This window comes from Hippoglossus hippoglossus, chromosome 12, assembly GCF_009819705.1.
Source record: "Hippoglossus hippoglossus isolate fHipHip1 chromosome 12, fHipHip1.pri, whole genome shotgun sequence".
In the NCBI taxonomy this organism is placed as follows: domain Eukaryota; kingdom Metazoa; phylum Chordata; class Actinopteri; order Pleuronectiformes; family Pleuronectidae; genus Hippoglossus; species Hippoglossus hippoglossus.
In genome coordinates, this window is record NC_047162.1 from 20630382 (window position 1) to 20650282 (window position 19901).

Genomic DNA, 19901 nt, shown 5'->3' on the forward strand with positions numbered 1-19901 from the left:
GATATTTTGGTCCACAGCAGCTGTGACTGTCTGTCAGAGCCGCATGACAGGAAACAGATTCAGTGCATCTCTGCTTTTCTTTTTCTTTTCACGATACAGACGACGTTCCTCTGGTCTCCTTCCCTCACTGAACATTTAAAGTTGAGTTTCTTGGCCACTGGGGGGCAGCAGGACGAGCTGTGAACACGTCACTGTCAGCAGATTCCCTCTTTATAAAAATGTTCGAAGACTCCGGGTCCAGAAAGTGATGCCAACGAGGGAGAGCCTGACACCTGTCTTCTGTGTAGTGACCAGCAGGGGGCGACTCCTCTGGTAGTTTCTATAGAAGTCTATAGAAAGTGACTTCTCACTTTATAACGTCAGGAAACATTCAGGAGTTTCTGTCTCAGTCTCTAGTTTCAAGTCTTCTTCAAACAGCTGATGTTCATTTAGTGAATTATGATCATTTGGAGTCAAACAGACCATAAAGCACCGGGTGTGTTGGGGGGGGATACCACAGTGTGATTGACAGCTAGCACTGTCCAATGGGTGTAGGTGGCAGGTGTAAGTGGGCGTGTCCTCAAGCTCTCAGTTAGGCTCCACCCCCCGCTCCTCCAAATATGGTTACTACTGCTTTCAAAAAACCAAGATGGCGCTGAACAATAAGTCAAACTGAGGCAGCAGCTCACAAACCAACGGTGACGGTTGATATTTGAATCCTCAACACAAACTGGAGCTTGTGTGCGACATGAATATTATTATTATTATTGTATCTGTGTTGTCAATCAATCAATCAATCAAAGGGATAGTTCACCAAAAAATTTCAGGAGTCAAACACTTCACAAGTGACTGAGTATTTTGCTTCTTTTGGTTTATTTCAGAAATATTAAATATCAAGTTTATAAATCTGTCAGTGATCACAGCTCAATTACTGAATATAACATAACAACACACACGGAGGAACGGATGTGTAACACGTCACAAAACAAGATGGCTGCCGAGTGGCAGGACTCGACCTGAGAACACTTGAAGTGAAATGTGCTCCTTCGTGTTTTCTACCTTTAACGTCTCAATCTACGCTCTCTGTCATTACAGGCACTGAAGGTCACGATGCCCCCCCCCCCCCCCTAGTGGCAGGTCAGGCAATTAACTCTCTTTCTGGAATGTATTGAAAATAAATTTAACAAACTTGATTTAATCACATTTATCTAACGAAGGCTGCACACTATCAATTTAGATTGCAGTCAACTATTAAAGGTTCAGTGTGTAGGATTTAGTGACATCTAGTGGTGAGGATGCACATTGCAACACACTGGACACTGAAAGGTGCTATGAAGAGCTCGTGTTTGGTTTGTCCACTCCGGGCTCCTGTAGAAACATGGCTGAGCAACATGGCGGTCTCCGTGGAGAAGCACCCCCCCTGTCGTAGATATAAAGACTGTAACAAGAACACACGTCACACACGAGTCTCAGGTGATTCAACACGACTGGAAACATCAGGATGAAGAATGAACTTCTCTGAACTGTGACAGACTGGTGCTTTAACGTCACAGGTGATACCAAGGCACATGATATCGTGGGAGGTCAGCTGCCGGGTCTAGACTTCGTAGATGTCGACGTGCGATCCAGAGACGTATTGGTCCTCCAGCAGCACCTTCATCATTTTGGTGCAGGACTCGTCGCAGGTGAGCACCTGACCCTGAGCGAACATGTCTGAGAGAGACTTCCTGAGGTCGGGATCAGCTGTTCGGGATCTGGCCAACATGAACATGTCAGTGTCCAGAGGTCCTGAGAACAGAGGAGTTTATTCCTGTTAAAGAATCTGCTTCAATACAGGAATTATATCCATTCAGCACATATAAGCATGTTTTATATAAATGGAGAACAAAAGAGGTTCAAGTTAATATTTCCCACCTGGAGAGTAACTGAGCACCCGGACATCCGGCTCCTCCTCGGCCAGCACCCTGAACATCATCTCCCGAGCCGCCTTGCCGGTGCAGTACAGCACCCAGGAGCAGTGCGGCTTCAGGGCGCACAGCGACGTGACGTTGACCACGGTGCGCCTCAGACCCGGACGCCGGGGGAACGCCTCCAGGACGCTGGCCGTGAGGCACAGGGAGGAGCTGACGTTGAAGGACAGGTAGGAGTCCACCTCCGCCATGTTGGTGAAGCTTGTCATGTAACGGGAGATATCACCTAGAGAGCCTGTGAGGAGAGGAGAGGAGGAGAGGAGGAGGGGAGGGGAGGAGGGGAGGGGAGGGGAGGGGAGGAGGGGAGGAGGGGAGGAGGGGAGGGGAGGAGAGGAGGAGAGGAGAGGAGAGGAGGAGAGGAGGGGAGAGGAGAGGAGGAGAGGAGGAGAGGAGGGGAGGGGAGAGGAGAGGAGAGGAAGAGAGGAGGAGAGGAGGAGAGGAGAGGAGAGGAGGAGAGGAGGGGAGAGGAGAGGAGAGGAGAGGAGAGGAGAGGAGGAGAGGAGGAGAGGAGGGGAGGGGAGAGGAGAGGAGAGGAGGAGAGGAGGGGAGAGGAGAGGAGAGGAGGAGAGGAGGGGAGGGGAGAGGAGGAGAGGAGGAGAGGAGAGGAGGGGAGGAGGAGAGGAGAGGAGGATGAGAGGAGAGGAGGAGAGGAGGAGAGGAGAGGAGAGGAGAGGAGGAGAGGAGGAGAGGAGGGGAGGAGAGGAGTGGAGGAGAGGAGGAGAGGACAGGAGAGGGAGTAGAGGGAGTAGAGGGAGGAGAGGAGATGGGAGGAGGAGAGGAGAGGAGAGGAGAGGAGGAGAGGAGGAGAGGAGGAGAGGAGGAGAGGAGGAGAGGAGAGGAGGAGAGGAGAGGAGAGGAGGGGAGGGGAGGAGGAGAGGAGAGGAGAGGACAGGACAGGAGAGGGAGTAGAGGGAGGAGAGGAGATGGGAGGAGTCAGTGGACTGTTTCAGAGTGTTTTACGCTGCCATCTTGTGGTGATGACGTCATTTACATGGAGGAGAAACATGGACACTTGAACAAACATCAGTGAGATGAAAACGACCTGAAGGGACGGAGACATCTTTAACAAACATTTATTTAACGTCTTCAGTTTGGTCCGTGTCCCATCTGCTAACATGGAGGAGGTCTATGACCTATACTGCAGCCAGCCACCAGGGGGCTACAGAGACATCACCTTTAGTAGCGGTCATGTTGATTGTGTTGTATTGTATGTTTAGTCTGTTATATAGTGTAAGTATAGAGAAGTACGGTGGCCCTGAGGGCTCAGTGTCATGTAAGAAAACATGCTACACGTCTGTGTTCCGTGTTCCGTGTTCCGTGTTCCCTCCTCAGGTCAAAGTCCTGGTTCTGATCCAATCATTGACCAGTTTGAACTTTGCTCTGTAGACAAGCTGCCGTCTTCAAGCTGCTGGGACAGAAACCTCTGGTTCTAACAGACGTGTTTCTCTACGGTTTCATTTGTTACCGACGGTGAAAGATCCTCATCCTGTCGAGCCTGATGTTCACCCGGGCTGCCTTGCTCAATGCCATGAAACCTGGAGAGCTTTTATTTTGAAATGCGTACAGGAGGTGTTGTTAACAATTATCTTTGCTTTTGAACTTTAAGTCACAACATCTGGAAGAAATAAGTAAAAAAGTAACTTAACTGAACTTTAAAAGATTGATTGAAATAAAATCTTTCATCTTAACTAGCAGGTTAAACTAACTAGACTTTACTAATCTTCATGTATCAGCAGCACGTTATTACTGATGTGTTAAACTCTTTCTTTATTATAAACTATATAATGAATCTTTATTAAACTGGGGATCATCAGATGAGTGGTTGAAGTATAAGTACTGAGGTGTATAAATACTGAGTTAGTACTGAGTTAGTACTGAGTAAGTACTTGTTAACAGTAGAAGTGGACTCCTGGTTCTCACCTGCGTTATTAACCAGCAGCACGTGATCCATGTCGTCAGTATAAGATGTCTTCACCGCGGCCAGCAGCTCCGTCACCCCGTCGCTGTGGGACAGATCCACCGGGACACAGAGCACCAGGAGGCCGCCTCCACCTGCAGCCGCCCCGGTCACCTCCGCGGCCGCAGCCCGCAGCTCGTCCCCGGATCGAGCCGCCAGGACGAGCGCGGATCCCGGCTTCAGCAGCTCCGACATGTGCCTCGCCACGACCCGGCCGAAGCCCCTGGAGGCGCCGGTGATGATGCACAGAGCCCGGCCGAGATCCGTGCGTGTCCCGGAGGAGGACATGGTTCTGCAGGGCGCGCGTGCGTGTGAGCGTGCGTGAGAGAAATGTCCGGAACGAACGGTTTGTTCTTCGTGGATTCTTCCTGCGGTTTACATCCACGTGCTGATTTGTCGCCACCTGTCGGTTACACACAATTTATTTGATCGTTTTTTATTTATAGAATCTAATGTGTTGATTGTTGTAACAAAATCAAAAACTCATTCATATCTCATTTAAATATTTAATATAATCATTAAGATTTCCCAAAGAAATATGAAGCAAACACGTCAAACACTTTATAAAACCTATATAAGTGTTGTTATTATTAATAATATCTTCATGATGTTGTTTCTACCTCAGGTCTTATATTGACCTTGTGAGTAAAAGACATTTCACACATTAGAAAGTTCACGTGAGTTCACACCTGAAAGATTTCCATATGTCCCAGTTCTCCACCGGAACCTGAACGCAGCTGAAAACTCCACACGCACATGCAACCTGACACGTGCACACGCATTTAACATCCTGTGAAGAATCAGACACGGAAACTTTTCGAACATGTGAAATGAACTGAAATTAAATCTCATGGTGTTAAAGAAACACTTGAGTTTCCTTCATTCAGACACAAATGTTCACATGTTCATTTAAATATGTTTTGTTTTATAACAAAGTGGAGCATAGAACTTAATTAATCACAAATATATTACATTTTTATCGTTCTTGTAAATTTTCCCTCTCAGTTGATATTAGTGGATAAATCTCATATGTTTGTATATTTGTTGCTGCATGTTGCGAACTCTCTACACAGTGAGCAGAGGTCCGGAGGCCTCTTGTCATTTCATCTGAGGATACATCAGGAATAATAAAGTAATAATCTCTCTGAACTGTATAAAAGCTGTTTTCAGACACTAAACGGGAGAAAATTAGCACAATTTATGAAATAAGTTTGTTTAAGTTCTCGTAAAAGAGACACAGACAGGACATTTCATTCACTCTTTATTTCACTCAAGTTGTAATTAACAAAATACTAAAACAACTGTTGTCACAAAAGTCGCGAATCTCATGTGTCTCCATAATGAAATGAGACTTTAACAAGTATTAAACATCATATCAGTCAAATCTAGAGTCAAAGAACTGTGTTGGTAAAAAGTTCAGCAGGTCTCTGGCAAAATTGAAAGGCTCACATACGTTTGTATTTCTAGATCAATGAAAGAGTCTCTAACGCTGAGACATTAAAATGTCTAATAAACTAATAACCACAATATTATTATTCAACAAAATAAAAAGTCTGATTTTAAATCAATTTATGAATCTCTTGGTGAAAGAATGACAAACGTTTTTTGAATTTATAATTTCTTCAAAAGTGAATCACTTTGTGAGCAGCCACTAACCTTCACCTCCACTTACACATCAGGGTGATACAAAGTGAGATTTTAAACATTTATTCGAGTTGTAAACATGAGAAATAGAAACTACGGCTCCTATTTGAAACACATGACAGAAGCATAACTCAAAGGATGATGGAGGAATGTAAGACATTTACTTCATGACACAAAAGTAACATTAACAACACAAACAACAAGAGAACTGTTTCAAACGATGTCACTGCCCACACGTGTCAGCGTCATTGTGTTGTTCAGCACAGAGGGTTCGTACAGTTACATCATATCGATCCCTCAGTTTCTCACCAACTCAAACTCTCACATCATAAAGTTCCACCTTTGTTGAAATGTCTTCCTCGTGTGCTCTGGTCGTCTGCACTGTTGCTACGCTGCCCCCTCTCGACTTCTAATGGAACTGCTCTGTTTCCTTTGTTTCGTCCGTTTCCGTAAACGTTCACAAGATGATGAAACAAACACGGATGAGATGAAGGCAGAGTACGGGCAGAAGGTTCTGTAAGTTTCCATATTTAACGCTGAGCATGAATGAAGTGAACCAGCTGCAGGACGTGTGGACAGATGTAACAGATGCTGAACTACATGTGGGATTCGCTGTGAGCTCGTTTATCATTTTCTAAATCACTATCCTGGGAGATGAGCTTGTACGGTTTCTTCCTCTCCTTCTCCTCCAGCACCGAGTTTCCCATCTCCACGTCTTTGCTGCGGAGCTCGTGTCGGGACAAGAACTCGACGATGCCGGCGCCAATCGAATCCCCTAAAACGTTGGTGGTGGTGCGCAGACGATCCCTGCGTCGCAACAGGAAACAGAAGTTCACTAAAGTCACATAATTGGTTTAAAGTAATCATTCAAACATCTAAAGTGTGATTTAACTTCGGTTCTCAGTTCAACAGGACACTGCCGACCTCTGCAGGTCCACACCGTTTCCTTCTTAATACATAAAACTTGTTTGGCGTCCGCATTACCAGCCTCTAAATCAGAGACTGTAAACGCTGCTGGTCTCTTGGTTCTCTTCCTGATTGGTTCTCATCAGTCACATGACTCGACGACCAGCGGTGAACACAAAGCGTCGCTAACACTTCCTGTCAGTAACAGTTCCACCTCGTCGTCGAGGAGTTTCTGTTCCTAAGCAACCGACTGCAGAGGAGACAATCTACTTCCTGTTTACATCACATGACCTGTGGACGTGAACGGTCATGTGACACGTGTGTTTTCAGGTGCGTCGGTGTGGACAGACCAAAAGGTCATGACGCAGCCGGACTGGACCAGGAGCGTCTGCGCTGACCTGTGTGAAGAATCACTGTCTGTAAGTCAGCTGATTGACAGGAGGACACGTGTGTCACCTGATTGACAGGAGGACACGTGTGTCAGCTGATTGACAGGAGGAGACGTGTGTCACCTGATTGACAGGAGGAGACGTGTGTCAGCTGATTGACAGGAGGAGACGTGTCACCTGATTGACAGGAGGAGACGTGTGTCACCTGATTGACAGGAGGAGACGTGTGTCACCTGATTGACAGGAGGAGACGTGTGTCAGCTGATTGACAGGAGGAGACGTGTCACCTGATTGACAGGAGGAGACGTGTGTCACCTGATTGACAGGAGGAGACGTGTGTCAGCTGATTGACAGGAGGAGACGTGTCACCTGATTGACAGGAGGAGACGTGTGTCAGCTGATTGACAGGAGGAGACGTGTCACCTGATTGACAGGAGGAGACGTGTGTCAGCTGATTGACAGGAGGAGACGTGTCACCTGATTGACAGGAGGACACGTGTGTCACCTGATTGACAGGAGGACACGTGTGTCAGCTGATTGACAGGAGGACACGTGTGTCAGCTGATTGACAGGAGGACACGTGTGTCACCTGATTGACAGGAGGAGACGTGTCAGCTGATTGACAGGAGGACACGTGTGTCAGCTGATTGACAGGAGGACACGTGTGTCAGCTGATTGACAGGAGGACACGTGTGTCAGCTGATTGACAGGAGGAGACGTGTGTCAGCTGATTGACAGGAGGACACGCGTGTCACCTGATTGACAGGAGGACACGTGTGTCACCTGATTGACAGGAGGAGACGTGTGTCACCTGATTGACAGGAGGACACGTGTGTCAGCTGATTGACAGGAGGAGACGTGTCACCTGATTGACAGGAGGACACGTGTGTCACCTGATTGACAGGAGGAGACGTGTCACCTGATTGACAGGAGGACACGTGTCACCTGATTGACAGGAGGACACGTGTGCCAGCTGATTGACAGGAGGAGACGTGTCACCTGATTGACAGGAGGAGACGTGTCACCTGATTGACAGGAGGACACGTGTCACCTGATTGACAGGAGGACACGTGTGGCAGCTGATTGACAGGAGGAGACGTGTCACCTGATTGACAGGAGGAGACGTGTCACCTGATTGACAGGAGGAGACGTGTCACCTGATTGACAGGAGGAGACGTGTCACCTGATTGACAGGAGGACACGTGTGGCAGCTGATTGACAGGAGGAGACGTGTCACCTGATTGACAGGAGGAGACGTGTCACCTGATTGACAGGAGGACACGTGTGGCAGCTGCTGGTTCAGCATTAGAAGGTCTTCAGTCAGGTTCTAGTTCCTTCATGAGGAGCAGGATCCATGAACACAGGCCTCTCCCACTCGCTCCATCCCAGTTAAAGGAGGGAACGGTGGTTTCTTCCTATTACCCCAGTTAGCTGAGTAATTTCTGGGGGAGGGTATTCTAATTGAAATGATTAATTTGGGAAACCTAATTATGTTTCTATGTAAAACTCATTGCAAAAAATATTCAATACAAAAGTGAAGATGTGGAACAAGACTCCGGGGAAACAGAAGTGTGTCACTAGGTGGTCGTAGATCCACAACTTTAAAGTGAACGCTACCGACACACAACGCGTTCACAGGCTCATGATGTCACACTCACAGAAACCAATCGACTGCAATGATGAGAGTGATGTCATCAGTCGGGAGTCCAACAGAGGTTAGCACGATCACCATGGTGACCAGGCCGGCCTGAGGGATCCCAGCAGCTCCGATACTGGCGGCTGTCGCTGTAATACTGAGCGATAAACACAGGAATAAAACAAGGCTCAGAGTTTTATAATCTGCAGTTTTAAATATTATACATTATTCTTACCTTATTGTGAGGATCTGACCAAAGTTCATCTCAATATTGTTAACCTGAGCAATAAAGATGGCCGCCAGAGCTTCATACAGAGCGGTTCCGTCCATGTTGATGGTGGCGCCCACTGGCAGCACGAAGCGTGTGATTCGCTTGTCGATCTTGTTGTTCTCCTCCAGGCATTTAAAGGTGACGGGTAGAGTGGCTGAGCTGAGGGACGAAGCAGGACAAGAAGCTTTCATTGGTCGACTGGTGGAAGCTTCATGTGGCGATCCCAGCTGATCACAGACTGGTTTGTTTCAGGGACAGGACTCACCTGGACGACGTCCCCAGGGCCGTCACCAGCGCCTGCAGCAGCCCGGCAATGAAGACGAAGGGGTTCTGCCGAGTGATGACAAAATAAAGAGTGGGAAGGATCAGAACGCCGTGGATCAGTAAGCCGATGATGACTGTGATGGTGTACATGCCCAGCTGGCCTCCCATCTGGGTCAGGTCATCCATCTCCACGATCTTTCCTGCGATGAGGAACAGGATACCGATCGGGCAATACCTGAGAGGAGGGGGGGGGGTTACGGAAGGCGTGGCGGCTCCATTTGTTTCACAACCTTTCCTGAAAGTCTTACCACATGATGATGGCCACCAGGCGCATGATCGCCTCATTGAGGCTGTCGAAGAAATCCCTCAGGACCTGGCCCTGCTCCTTCATGTTGCCAATTATCAGCCCAAAGCACATGGAGAAGACCACCAGCCCGAGGGCATTGACCCCGTTCACCTGACCCGGCACCGGGATCAGCTCCTCCCGGGTCATCTCCATGACCTCCTGGGTGCCATTGGTTGAGTTGAAGAGGGTTTCGTTCACCGTCACGGTCACACGGACAACTCGCTTTCCATATTTGGTTTTGAACTGGAGAATTAAGGCAGAGAGGTTAAACCAGCGGAGTCATTGAGAATGAAAACCTTTGGTTTGGGGCTTTTCTGTTTGCAGTTCCAGGCTCATGCAGATGGGGGTCAGGTCTGTTGGAGACTCTAAATTGATTGTGAATGGTTTCTGGTTTGTCTCCGTACGTTGACCCTGTGACCTCTGAATAGATAACGGATGGTTGACAGGCAGAATAACTTTTACACTGTAAAACGAGCTAAAAGGCTGATTTGTCGTCAGAGCTTTTTGTTGGGCAGCCACGTGCTCCTGCTACCTGCAGACTGAGTAGATGTACATGTGAAGCTCACCTGCTGAGTGCAGGCTTGGACCAAGTTGGGTGGAAACATGTTCCTGAAAAGAGAGAGAACAGAGACTGAGGGATGCTGTCGGACTTTGGGAACATCGCTCCGTCCTCTGTGCTTCCTACCTGATCAGGTCTAAGAAGGCATCAGCCGGACTGACTTGCTCGATCTTCTGTTGCTTTCCGAACTCCTCTTTGGATCCTTTTCCTGGATGGATGATGAGGACGATTAGGATGCCGACGAAGACTGCGATGAAGGTCGTGGTCATGTAGTAGATCACGGCTCTCATGCCCATCTTTCCTGAGGCTTTGCTGTCTAAAGCTGCCATTCCTAATGGACAGAGGGTGAGACGTGTTCAATCCTCCTCACAAACAAAAAGCCCAAACCTGAACCGCCCCAGTAAACTTTCAGCTTCTCTAAAAGATCCTGAAAACAACAAATCACAAAACAACAAATCTCAAAACACAACTAATCATTTTGTCAGCATTTACTTCCTGTTAAAAGATTGCATCCGTCCAATCAGTGACGAGCCTGGTCAATGTGTTTTCCGTGAGATGTTAATGACGTGATTTGTCGACCAGGAAATTTAAATCTAAACCAAAAGCTTAGAATCTGAGCAGAACCATAAAACTGTGTTAAACAGGATCAGTTGTCTGTTTCCAGCAGTGTAGCGGCTGAAAGACTCACAAGTCATAATGTAGAGTTTCATGTGTTGTACCTGTTATTAGACTGGAAACCAGTAAGGGCAGAACCAGCATCTGAAGCATCCTCATCAGCAGCTCTCCAGGGAAGGAGAAGTACTTCACTTCTCGATAGGTCATCTTGTAGGGACGCAGCGCAAATCCCAGAGCGATACCTGCACAAAGGCCTGTTCTTAACATGCATGTGCAGCGACATGACTCTGACGGAACGACCACACAAACCATGGAACTCACCCACAACCACTGCCCCCACTGTGAAGAGCACGAAGGCGTTCTTCTTCAGGAAAGCCTGGACGTCCTCTTTAGAGATCTCCTCCACTTTCCTCTTGGCCTTCATGGTGCGGATGTGAACTCCTTCCCTGAATCGCTGCATCCTGTAGTAAACCAGAAAATGCCCGTTAATGAAATGAAGAGGAACTCAGCAGCAGGTTGGAAAACTCTGGCGACAGAAGGAACAGATTGTATATCTAGGAGCCAGGTTTCAAACCATCAACCCTCCAATTAGTGGACGACCCGCTCTACCTCCAGCTGTAGGTACAGCTGTACATTCAGTTAAGTTGCTTTTATTTCCTGTCATTTTAGTTACTTCCTATCAATGCAAAATAACTTCATGGACAGTTTCTTTGCTGAGCCTGTGGAGGCAGGATTCACGGTGGAGTTCAGACCGTGATGCGTCTGGTTCACGGTGAGATGAGGAACATGATCCAGGACAGATCCATGGTTCTGAAGGTTTAATAAGAACATGAATTCAGCTACAGAACAAAAAGCAGGGTGTCGTCACGTACCTCTTCGGGTTGGTCTTTGCTCTTCAGGAAACACGGTGGTGGTCGAGAAGCAGCCGAGCAGAGCCGGGTCGCAGGATTCCTGTTGGATTCAGGAGGACAGAGCGGGAGGTGGAGAACTCAGAGTGTCAGGACAGAGTGATCTCCTGCTCCTATACTGTAAATGGAAGAGAAGGGAGGGGAGACATCCAGAGGAGAGACAGAGAGGGAGGGGGGAGACTGAGAGGACAAATTAGAAAATGGTCGTCCCATAATGAGACTGTTAGCCCGTTGACACAGTTTCAGGTAAAATCCAGATGCATGAGAAACTTTGTGGAGAGTTTTTATGAAAATCATCATATTTGCGTGTAGAATAAAAATCTAAAACTCGATCTCACTTTAATCTCTTGGTTTATTCTCCTTATCGTTCTTTCCTTTTTAGTCTTTTTTATTTTGTAATTGCGTTCATGGAGTTTGTACATGTGGAGACTCATTGAAACCAGTGAAAGTGATACACATCATCTCCCTGGGGAAGTGTTATAGTTTAAGGTAATTCCACAGAGTGAGTGACACACCACAATTAGCTGAAAAAAGTAGAACTGTAATAAGTGACCTCACTGTATGGAAACATATTCCCTGGTGATGTGGAATATAATTAGAGGAGAATACTCCTCAAATCAGGTCACATTGCCCTTTACAAACACTGTCCCCTGGTTACTGTCGCTACAGTGGAGGGAGCGTTTCGATCCACCGATCTCAGAACAGTGGATTTGTGTCAAAACATTTTGAGGATTTTACTATATTTTAGAACCGTGAGTTTATTTCTGCCTCAAATGAGTTGATGAGCTGCATTAAGATAAAAGTTTAAAATCCCAATTATCAGATTCTTTATGAAACAATCAAATTCATCAGCTCCAGACACTGAGGAGAGAAACTGTTTCTGTTTGTCGTGTGCATGAACGATTGCTGATAACTTCATGTATGAATGTATTTGTTGGTCCTCTACTGAGACAAGTCCTCATCTGGAGCAAATGTGTGAATGTGTTTAATCCCTGTGGATTTGTACAGTGTGATAATCATATTTCTATATTACTGTTCTGCTTATGTTTAACTTTTATACTGATATGAACCAATGAGTCTGAAATAAAGTTAAACTAAACAATAAGAACAACAGTCTGTAGAAATTAGCTGAAAATTCCGTTTTGTTTCTTAAATAGGTTTTGTTTCAAATAACTTCAGTGTCTGTAAATCACTTTGGAATGAAACCTGACGGACAGACGTGTCAGGGCGAAGCTGGTACTTCTGCAGGAGCCTAGAAACCCTGTTCGGTGGCCTCGGGTCCGAGTCAGGCCTCTTCTCACAGACTGGACGTTAACACGTGATGTCCACAAGCTGTTCTGCTGCAAATTCATAATAAACCTTCAAATAATCAAATAACATGAACCAGTGGACGAGCAGTGGAGCCGGGCGGTCTGAGTTTGACCCGATGACTCCAGCACATGTAAGAGGATGTGGTTCAGTTCATTACCCCACCAGGTTTTCTGAGGTTCACATTGAAGTCGTCTAAGAACGTAAGCTGTTGTTTGTCTGTGCTCGTTTTATATCCCTTCACTTCAAAAACAGCTCAGCTCCGAACAACAAGACAAACAAATGTACAACAGAGTTTTTCTCCTTCAGGTGATGTCACCACACTTCCTTGTAGAGAGATGCTCAGGTTTGATTGGATGTGTTTGGATGTTCTGACCCCTGCTGGCTTCACATTTCTAATTTAATGATGTGATTTATTAATGTTGTTTTTTCCCACTCTTTCCTGAGCCTGTGAACGCACCAGCGTCACGCTCCAGCCCAAACAAAACGTCACCACTCGGACGTCAGACGCGTAGCCAATCAGATTCACCCATACGTACGTACGTAGCGTAACATTAGCTACGTCCAGAGCGGACGTGCTCGCTCTTACGTTCACTTTCTACTCTGCGTCGTATTCACGATCATCGCTCGGCCCGCGCGTGCGAAGTGTCGCGGCCCCCGGTGAGAAGCGGAGCCGCGGTGTTTCCTGAGCGCTGCCCCCGGCCGGAGGGCGTGGTAGGCGGGCTCCTCACTCAGGACGTGTGGGCGAGCCGCGCGGTCCTTTCAGCTCCGTAACCTCGGCTGGTCAACGGTCCGAGCGCTGGTCTGACAGGAGACACCGGGCTAGTTAGTTAGTTAGTTAGTTAGTTACCTAGTTAGTTAGTTAGTTAGTTAATCAGTTAGTTAGTAAGTTAGTAAGTTAGTAAGGAAGTTAGTCTGCTGAGGCTCCACCCGGGGAGGAACTTCCCCCAGCGGGTCACCTCGGAGCCGGGGAGGGGCTCTGGAGGAGCGTGGTGACCTTCCAGCAGCTGGAGACCGAACGGACCTGAGCTGACCCCGGACATGTCGGTACCGAGCCGGACCCAGCGCCTGTGAGCGGGCCTCGTGTGGACTGCATGCCCGTCGGGATGGCTCGGCGCTCGGCGGTGAGCCTGGTGAGACTCGGGGGTCGAACCGTCGGGCAGCTGCTGTGCGGAGGCTCCGCTCGGCTCCTCCGCACCTCAGCCGCCAACACGTCACCCTCACCCGGGTTCAAACCGGAGAAAGTGGCGGTGGTGACGAAGACGACCCGGTACGAGTTCGAGCAGCAGCGGGACAAGTCCGAGGAGGAACTGACCCAGCAGGTAGGACCACCGTCACTGTTCGAGCCCCCAGGCTGGGAGACAGAGAGGGACACACAGAGGGACGGACACACAGAGAGGGGGACACAGAGAGGGGGACACACACAGAGAGGGACACACAGACACACACACAGAGAGGGACACACACACACACACAGAGAGGGACACACAGACAGAGAGGGACACACAGACAGAGAGGGACACACACACACACACACACAGAGAGAGAGAGGGACACACACACAGAGAGAGAGGGACACACACACACAGAGAGGGACGGACACACACACACACACAGAGAGGGACGGACACACACACACACACACACAGAGGGACACACAGAGAGAGAGGGACACACACACGGAGAGGGACACACACACGGAGAGGGACACACAGAGAGAGAGGGACACACACACGGAGAGGGACACACACACACACAGAGGGACACACACACACACTCTTTACCTTTCTTACTGTGTGTGTCTTGTTTTTATAAATATGCAGTTTTTACATCTTCAGGCTGAAAAGGGAGAATAAAGAGAAACAAATACAAAGTAAAGCTCCTTTAAAAAGACACAAGTATATTGACACATGTAGAAACCTCCTTTATCTTCACACAGTGACGTCACACAGTACAGGAGCTTTACAATCATCACCAATTAAACATCCAGTTCATTCATTCTGTCTCTGCTTCCTGTGATTGGTCCAAACTGTCCCAGTGTTTCCACTGTGGAACCGAACCTGGTTCAGTTTGATCCAGACCCAGAACTCCTCTTCTGCTCTGAGGAACCTTTCACACCTGATGTTCAGAGCTTCAGACTGAAGTGCAGAGTGTGAAGCTCTGAACACCAGGTGTGAACGAGTCCCATCCTGTCACGTTAAGAACCTGTGACCTGTGTGTTGCAGCTTGCGTTGAAGGGCTCCAGCTACACTGGTCTGCAGGAGAGACACAACATCCACACCTACAACGTGGAGCACATTGTGAAGAGTCTACGGTCAGAACACAGGCACACACTTCGCTGCTTCACAGTTGAGACACAGTCGGTTACATGAAGTGTTGTCGTTTGCAGGAGCGAAGGAATCGATGTCCGAGTGGTGAAGAGGGGAGAGTATGATGAAGAAGTGGTTCGATGGGCCGACGCCATCATCTCAGCTGGAGGTCAGACTTCCTGTTTGCCTAGTTTTTTATGGTTATTGCTCGAGGCTGCTGCAGAGATCAGGGCGGACGTGTAAACGTAAATTCACATCTTTCTGCATTGTTTGTCCTGTAGAACAAAGTTTCCACATCAGCGTTCTCGTGCTCCTGTTGTCGAGGTTCCTCTTTGTTACAATGTGTGAATCTTATTGTATGTGTCCTGACGTAGTAACAGGCCGGACTTTAACTTATTTAACCGAGGGGCCAAAGAGTCGCGTGAACAAAGCTTCAGACAACAGAAACACACACAATACAAGTTCTCTAATTGCAGTTTGTTTTGTCAGGTGATGGGACAATGCTACTGGTGGCCAGTAAGGTTCTGAGCAAGAACAAACCAGTGGTGGGAGTAAACACTGACCCTGAGAGGTAAAGCTCAGAGCGTGTTGGATTGTTTCACAGAACATGGTTGTGTATCTCTCTGAAGTCCTACGTTCACAGTGTGTTTGTCTCCCTGAAGGTCAGAAGGTCACCTGTGTCTGCCGGTCCGTTACACTCGGGCCTTCCCAGAGGCTCTGGAGAAACTCTGTCGTGGTGAGTTCAGGTGCGTATTATCCAACAATGATCTGAGTGCTTTGTCTGAGGGGCCACGCGGCCCTGAAGCGCTCGGGGCCTCACCCACACACATTCTCCTTTCACTGTGTCCTCAGTCACATGACCAGATACTCCACACGCGTGTACAGTTCAGAAAGTATCACACTCCTTCTTTAAATATCTGTGTTTATGTTTAACATGAAAATCTTTATCCCACAGAATAAACTTTGTAGAAAAGATTTTTATTTTCTCACTTTAAGTCAACTGTATATTTCTGTTTTCTTTTTATTTAAGTTTATGATGAAAATTTTGGAAGAGTTAGGAAACTCTCACATGGAGGCTTTTATTATGAATTGAATATATTCATTGTGTCAGGAACACGTCAGGAACACGTCAGGAACACGTCAGGAACACGTCAGGACTTCAAGCTGTAAAAAGCTTTAGTGTTTCTTTAACGTGATCATTAACATATAAAATGATGCCGTCACTGAATCCCCCCCGATGAAACCCAAGCGTCTCGTCACCACCGCTCTCCTCTGCTGTGGTCAGGTGGCTTTGGCGTCAGAGGATTCGTGTGCAGTTGGAAGGCACCGGAATCAATCCCAGGCCGGTGGATCTGCACGAGCAGCAGCTGAGCCTGGTGCAGCACAGCCAGGCTCACCGCATCGCCACCATGGACAGACAGCACAGTAGGACGCGTCCACCTCACCTGTCCCTCTGTCTAAAATGTGTAGATTAGGAATATGTTATCCAACAGCTGGATCGCTGCGTATCTCCTGAAATCGTTTTTGTTCTTCCACTAATGTGATAAGTTTTCTCAGAGACAGGAACGCTGCCCGAGAGCTCCTCCGAGCCCAGTCTCCTCCCCATCAGAAGCCTGAATGAGATCTTCATTGGAGAGTCTCTGTCCTCCAGGTACCTCCATCGTCTGAGCCGACATTAACCCCGTTAACTCTGTCTGAACCTCATTAATCCCCAGCCCCTTCACCCCCGCCCTGCTTCTCCCTCCAGCACTCATCAGTGGAATCTCTGTCCCACCAGGGTGAAGTTAAAATCGTTCAAACCCCATGTTAACCTATTGCTCCATAGGGCTTCCTACTATGAGATCTCTGTGGACGACGGCCCGTGGGAAAAGCAGAAGAGCTCAGGACTCAGCATCTGCACAGGAACAGGATCCAAAGCCTGGTAAACACGGGTTTCCTCACCTACCGGCTCCATATGGAGTTCACTAGTCCGTCAGCAGGCAGCGTTTGAGCTGATCGCTGTCAGCAGCACAAGGGAAACATTGAGGAACATGGTCACTGCTCCATGTGTAGTGTTGCCTGCAGTGAAACCTTTATCCTGAAGATGGTGTTAGAGCAAAGCTCATTAAAGAAGTATCTTCTCTCGACTGTGAATAAAAATGGACGACGTGTCACCACTTCCTCCAGAAATCAAGCCGATATATCTCAGATAGAAGCTGAGAGACTCCGATGCCACAGACTCGGGCTTCAAATGGCGTCAAGATGGCGGAAGACGTGTCGTCCATCTTTGTTTACAGACTATAGTGAGATCTGTCACTAACCTACTTGTTTGTCCTGCGTTAAAAGAATATTCCAGAAAGATGGATTTTCTGGAATGAACATTCCGACCCTGCAGGCTTTTAAAACACCTGAAGAAAACCAAAGAGGCATTTCAAATATTATTATTGCTGTTGCTCAGAAAGTCTTTTTAAAGTCATCATACATCTGCAGTTACAGGAATGAAGATAATCCAGGTGTTAGTCTGTATCAGTCTTCAGCTGCTTCATGATCTTCTGTCTTGTGTCCTCAGGTCGTATAACATCAACAAACTGGCTGAACAGGCTGTGGAGGAGCTTTTAATGATCGGTGCGTGTCTGTGCGTGTCTGTGTATCTGTGTGTGTGTGTGTGTGTGTGTCTTTGTGTGTGTGTGGAGGATCAAGTCTGAAGTAAACCAGGTTGACCTCTGAAGATGTTCCATGCTGTAACTGATCAGTAAAATGTTCTTGTTTCAGGAAAGTCTCTAACACGTCTGGATATCCCACTTAATCCAGAATTTATTGCAAAGGGTGAGTTGATCGGCCTCGTATGTATTTCACGTTCCGGTCGCTCTGCGTTATGTGACGATGACGTGTGTGTCTGTGTGTGTGTGTGTGTGTGTGTGTGTGTGTGTGTGTGCGTGTTCAGTGACCGATGAATACAACGAGTCGCTGGTGTTCGGGCCGGACGACAGACGCTTGTTCTACAGCATCAGGGAGCCGATCGTCAACAGGGTTTTCTCCAGCAGTCGACAGAGAGGCTTCGCCAACAAGTGAGTGAACGTTCCTCTGTCCTTCAGTCGACCTCGTTCCTCCGCCGAGCGCCAACAGGCCCGTGAGTCCAGATCGCACTCGTACACAGAAGTCCTCCAAATATGTCAGATTGTTCTGAATTATTCTCAGAAATCAGAAAATGTAAACAAAGAAAAGTACTATCTCATAATCGTAAATAAAGTGAAAATATAAGTTTCTGTTCGTCCAGATTAAAACACAAACCCAGACTTTTCAAACTAAAACGAGACCAGTTTACACCAGTCTCTGATTCAGAGGCGTAACCGTAGCAACAGTGATGCGTTTTAACTAAAGCACAGAAGTGTGGACATCAACAAACAGGGTTGAAAACAAAGGGAGATGAAGTCTTTAGCTGATGTTGATGGTTTCTGTCTCCGCCCCGTCAGGGTGTGTGTCCGCTCCCGGTGTTGGAACGCCTGCATGGTCGTCGACGGAGGGACATCATACAAATTCAATGACGGCGCCATCGCTACAATCAGCATGAGCGAGGAAGACCAGCTTCGGACGGTGGTTCTAGAGAACTGAGACGTGTTCAGAGCACGTGACGCCTGACTATCAGGTGAAAGGTCAAAGGGAAGAACCGGTTTTTAGCTCCACACGTGTTTATATTTTTATACCTGACGAAAAGGTATCAATGTTTCTAATGTGTGATTTGTGCTTTTTCTCCAAATCCGATAAATTTAAATCAGTTTTAATAAATAAATTTAATAAAATCATCCCAACGTCCAACAGGATGTAATCATGGATGATTCATCCTGTAGAGACGAGCAGCTTTTTCACAAATTACTAAACTGTTATCTGTTCAAATCAAAGAGACTCGGAGGAGACGAAGCTTCAGTGTCACAACATCTCAATCAGAATCGGGCGAGGACGAGGACGATGCCCGTCCATGTCCGGACCCGACTGAACCGAGCAGCAGACGGAGACGTGCTGGTGAAACCACTGATTACAGACAATCCAGCGTCTCCTCCTGAAAACACATCTTTAGAAATAAGTCGCAAACACTGAAGGAGTTTTTGATTAATGTGGATTTTTTGGTGCTGATATTGATAATTCAGCTTATTTGATTTCTTTCTTCAAACCAAATACAACCAGACACGTAGAACTTGAACTCAGAAAATATCATTCATGTAAAATATGAACAGAAATGCAAATCTTTTCTACATTGATCATTCTGTATAACAATGATATTGACCAACGTGGACACTGATGTCTGTGAAAGACGGATAAGTAATGTAGAGAATCATTTCTTTAGAAGACCCCACGTTTTCCAGTAACAGTATTTTGACGAGGTGGAAATGGTGAATTTCTTTGGGGCCATTTCCTTCAGTGGAGGAATCCACATCAGTTTGTACCAGTGTAACTCTGCGGCTCAGAGGAGAACGATTTATCAGAAGAATTGTGACGTGGAAAGCACAGTGGTGGATGGTTACGTTTGTTATTGACTTGAGATATTTTTGGAATAAAGGGTTTATAGGATTTATATTTTATAGCTGTGGCTGCTGAGAAGAAAAGCATTAAATGCACTAAAAACTGAACTTTGGGCCGTTTTCTACATTTTTAGGTCAAAAGTTTGTCTTGAAAACTTCAAACGAGAAAATACATTTTGGAAGTGCTTCTGCTTCTGCTTCTGAAACGGCTCCACGGTCCTGGAGCCATCATCAATATTTCCAGAGCACGAACACTGCTAAACGTAAAGACACTAAATTGTTTGCGTTGTGTTTGTGATGTTTTAAAGGAGTTTGAACAGTGGAGCCGGTTTGGAGAGTTCTGT

The 19901-nt window shown here is 47.2% G+C and overlaps 3 protein-coding genes across 7 annotated transcripts; 1 reads left to right on the forward strand and 2 right to left on the reverse strand.

Moving 5' to 3' along the window:
• Positions 1 to 936: 936 nt before the first annotated feature.
• Positions 937 to 4266, reverse strand: spra (sepiapterin reductase a). The gene is made up of 3 exons (XM_034601754.1): positions 3870 to 4266; positions 1894 to 2184; positions 937 to 1767 (listed from the first exon to the last, which is right to left on the reverse strand). The coding sequence occupies exons 1-3, from the start codon at positions 4192 to 4194 to the stop codon at positions 1577 to 1579; spliced, it is 807 nt and encodes a 268-aa protein (XP_034457645.1). The 5' UTR covers positions 4195 to 4266; the 3' UTR covers positions 937 to 1576.
• A 1469-nt stretch (positions 4267 to 5735) lies between these two features.
• LOC117771421 (excitatory amino acid transporter 1-like) lies at positions 5736 to 12089 on the reverse strand. 2 transcript variants are annotated; one of them, XM_034601726.1, is made up of 10 exons: positions 11409 to 11551; positions 10858 to 10997; positions 10641 to 10778; positions 10048 to 10252; positions 9929 to 9971; positions 9325 to 9605; positions 9018 to 9251; positions 8717 to 8911; positions 8504 to 8638; positions 5736 to 6357 (listed from the first exon to the last, which is right to left on the reverse strand). In XM_034601726.1, the coding sequence occupies exons 2-10, from the start codon at positions 10994 to 10996 to the stop codon at positions 6147 to 6149; spliced, it is 1581 nt and encodes a 526-aa protein (XP_034457617.1). In that variant the 5' UTR covers position 10997; positions 11409 to 11551; the 3' UTR covers positions 5736 to 6146. The 2 variants fall into 2 exon arrangements, with proteins under 2 accessions (XP_034457617.1, XP_034457618.1); XM_034601727.1 differs by lacking the exon at positions 5736 to 6357 and having other exon boundaries at positions 8500 to 8638; positions 10858 to 10999; positions 11409 to 12089.
• Positions 12090 to 13345: 1256 nt separating this feature from the next.
• On the forward strand, positions 13346 to 19686 carry nadk2 (NAD kinase 2, mitochondrial). 4 transcript variants are annotated; one of them, XM_034601729.1, is made up of 12 exons: positions 13346 to 14074; positions 14978 to 15066; positions 15142 to 15230; positions 15551 to 15632; positions 15724 to 15807; positions 16347 to 16486; positions 16610 to 16712; positions 16839 to 16982; positions 17610 to 17665; positions 17813 to 17866; positions 17985 to 18108; positions 18514 to 19686. In XM_034601729.1, exons 1-12 carry the CDS (start codon positions 13847 to 13849, stop codon positions 18650 to 18652), a joined length of 1332 nt encoding a protein of 443 aa, XP_034457620.1. In that variant the 5' UTR covers positions 13346 to 13846; the 3' UTR covers positions 18653 to 19686. The 4 variants fall into 4 exon arrangements, with proteins under 4 accessions (XP_034457620.1, XP_034457622.1, XP_034457621.1 ...); XM_034601731.1 differs by having other exon boundaries at positions 16887 to 16982; XM_034601730.1 differs by having other exon boundaries at positions 16619 to 16712.
• The last annotated feature ends 215 nt before the right edge of the window (positions 19687 to 19901 follow it).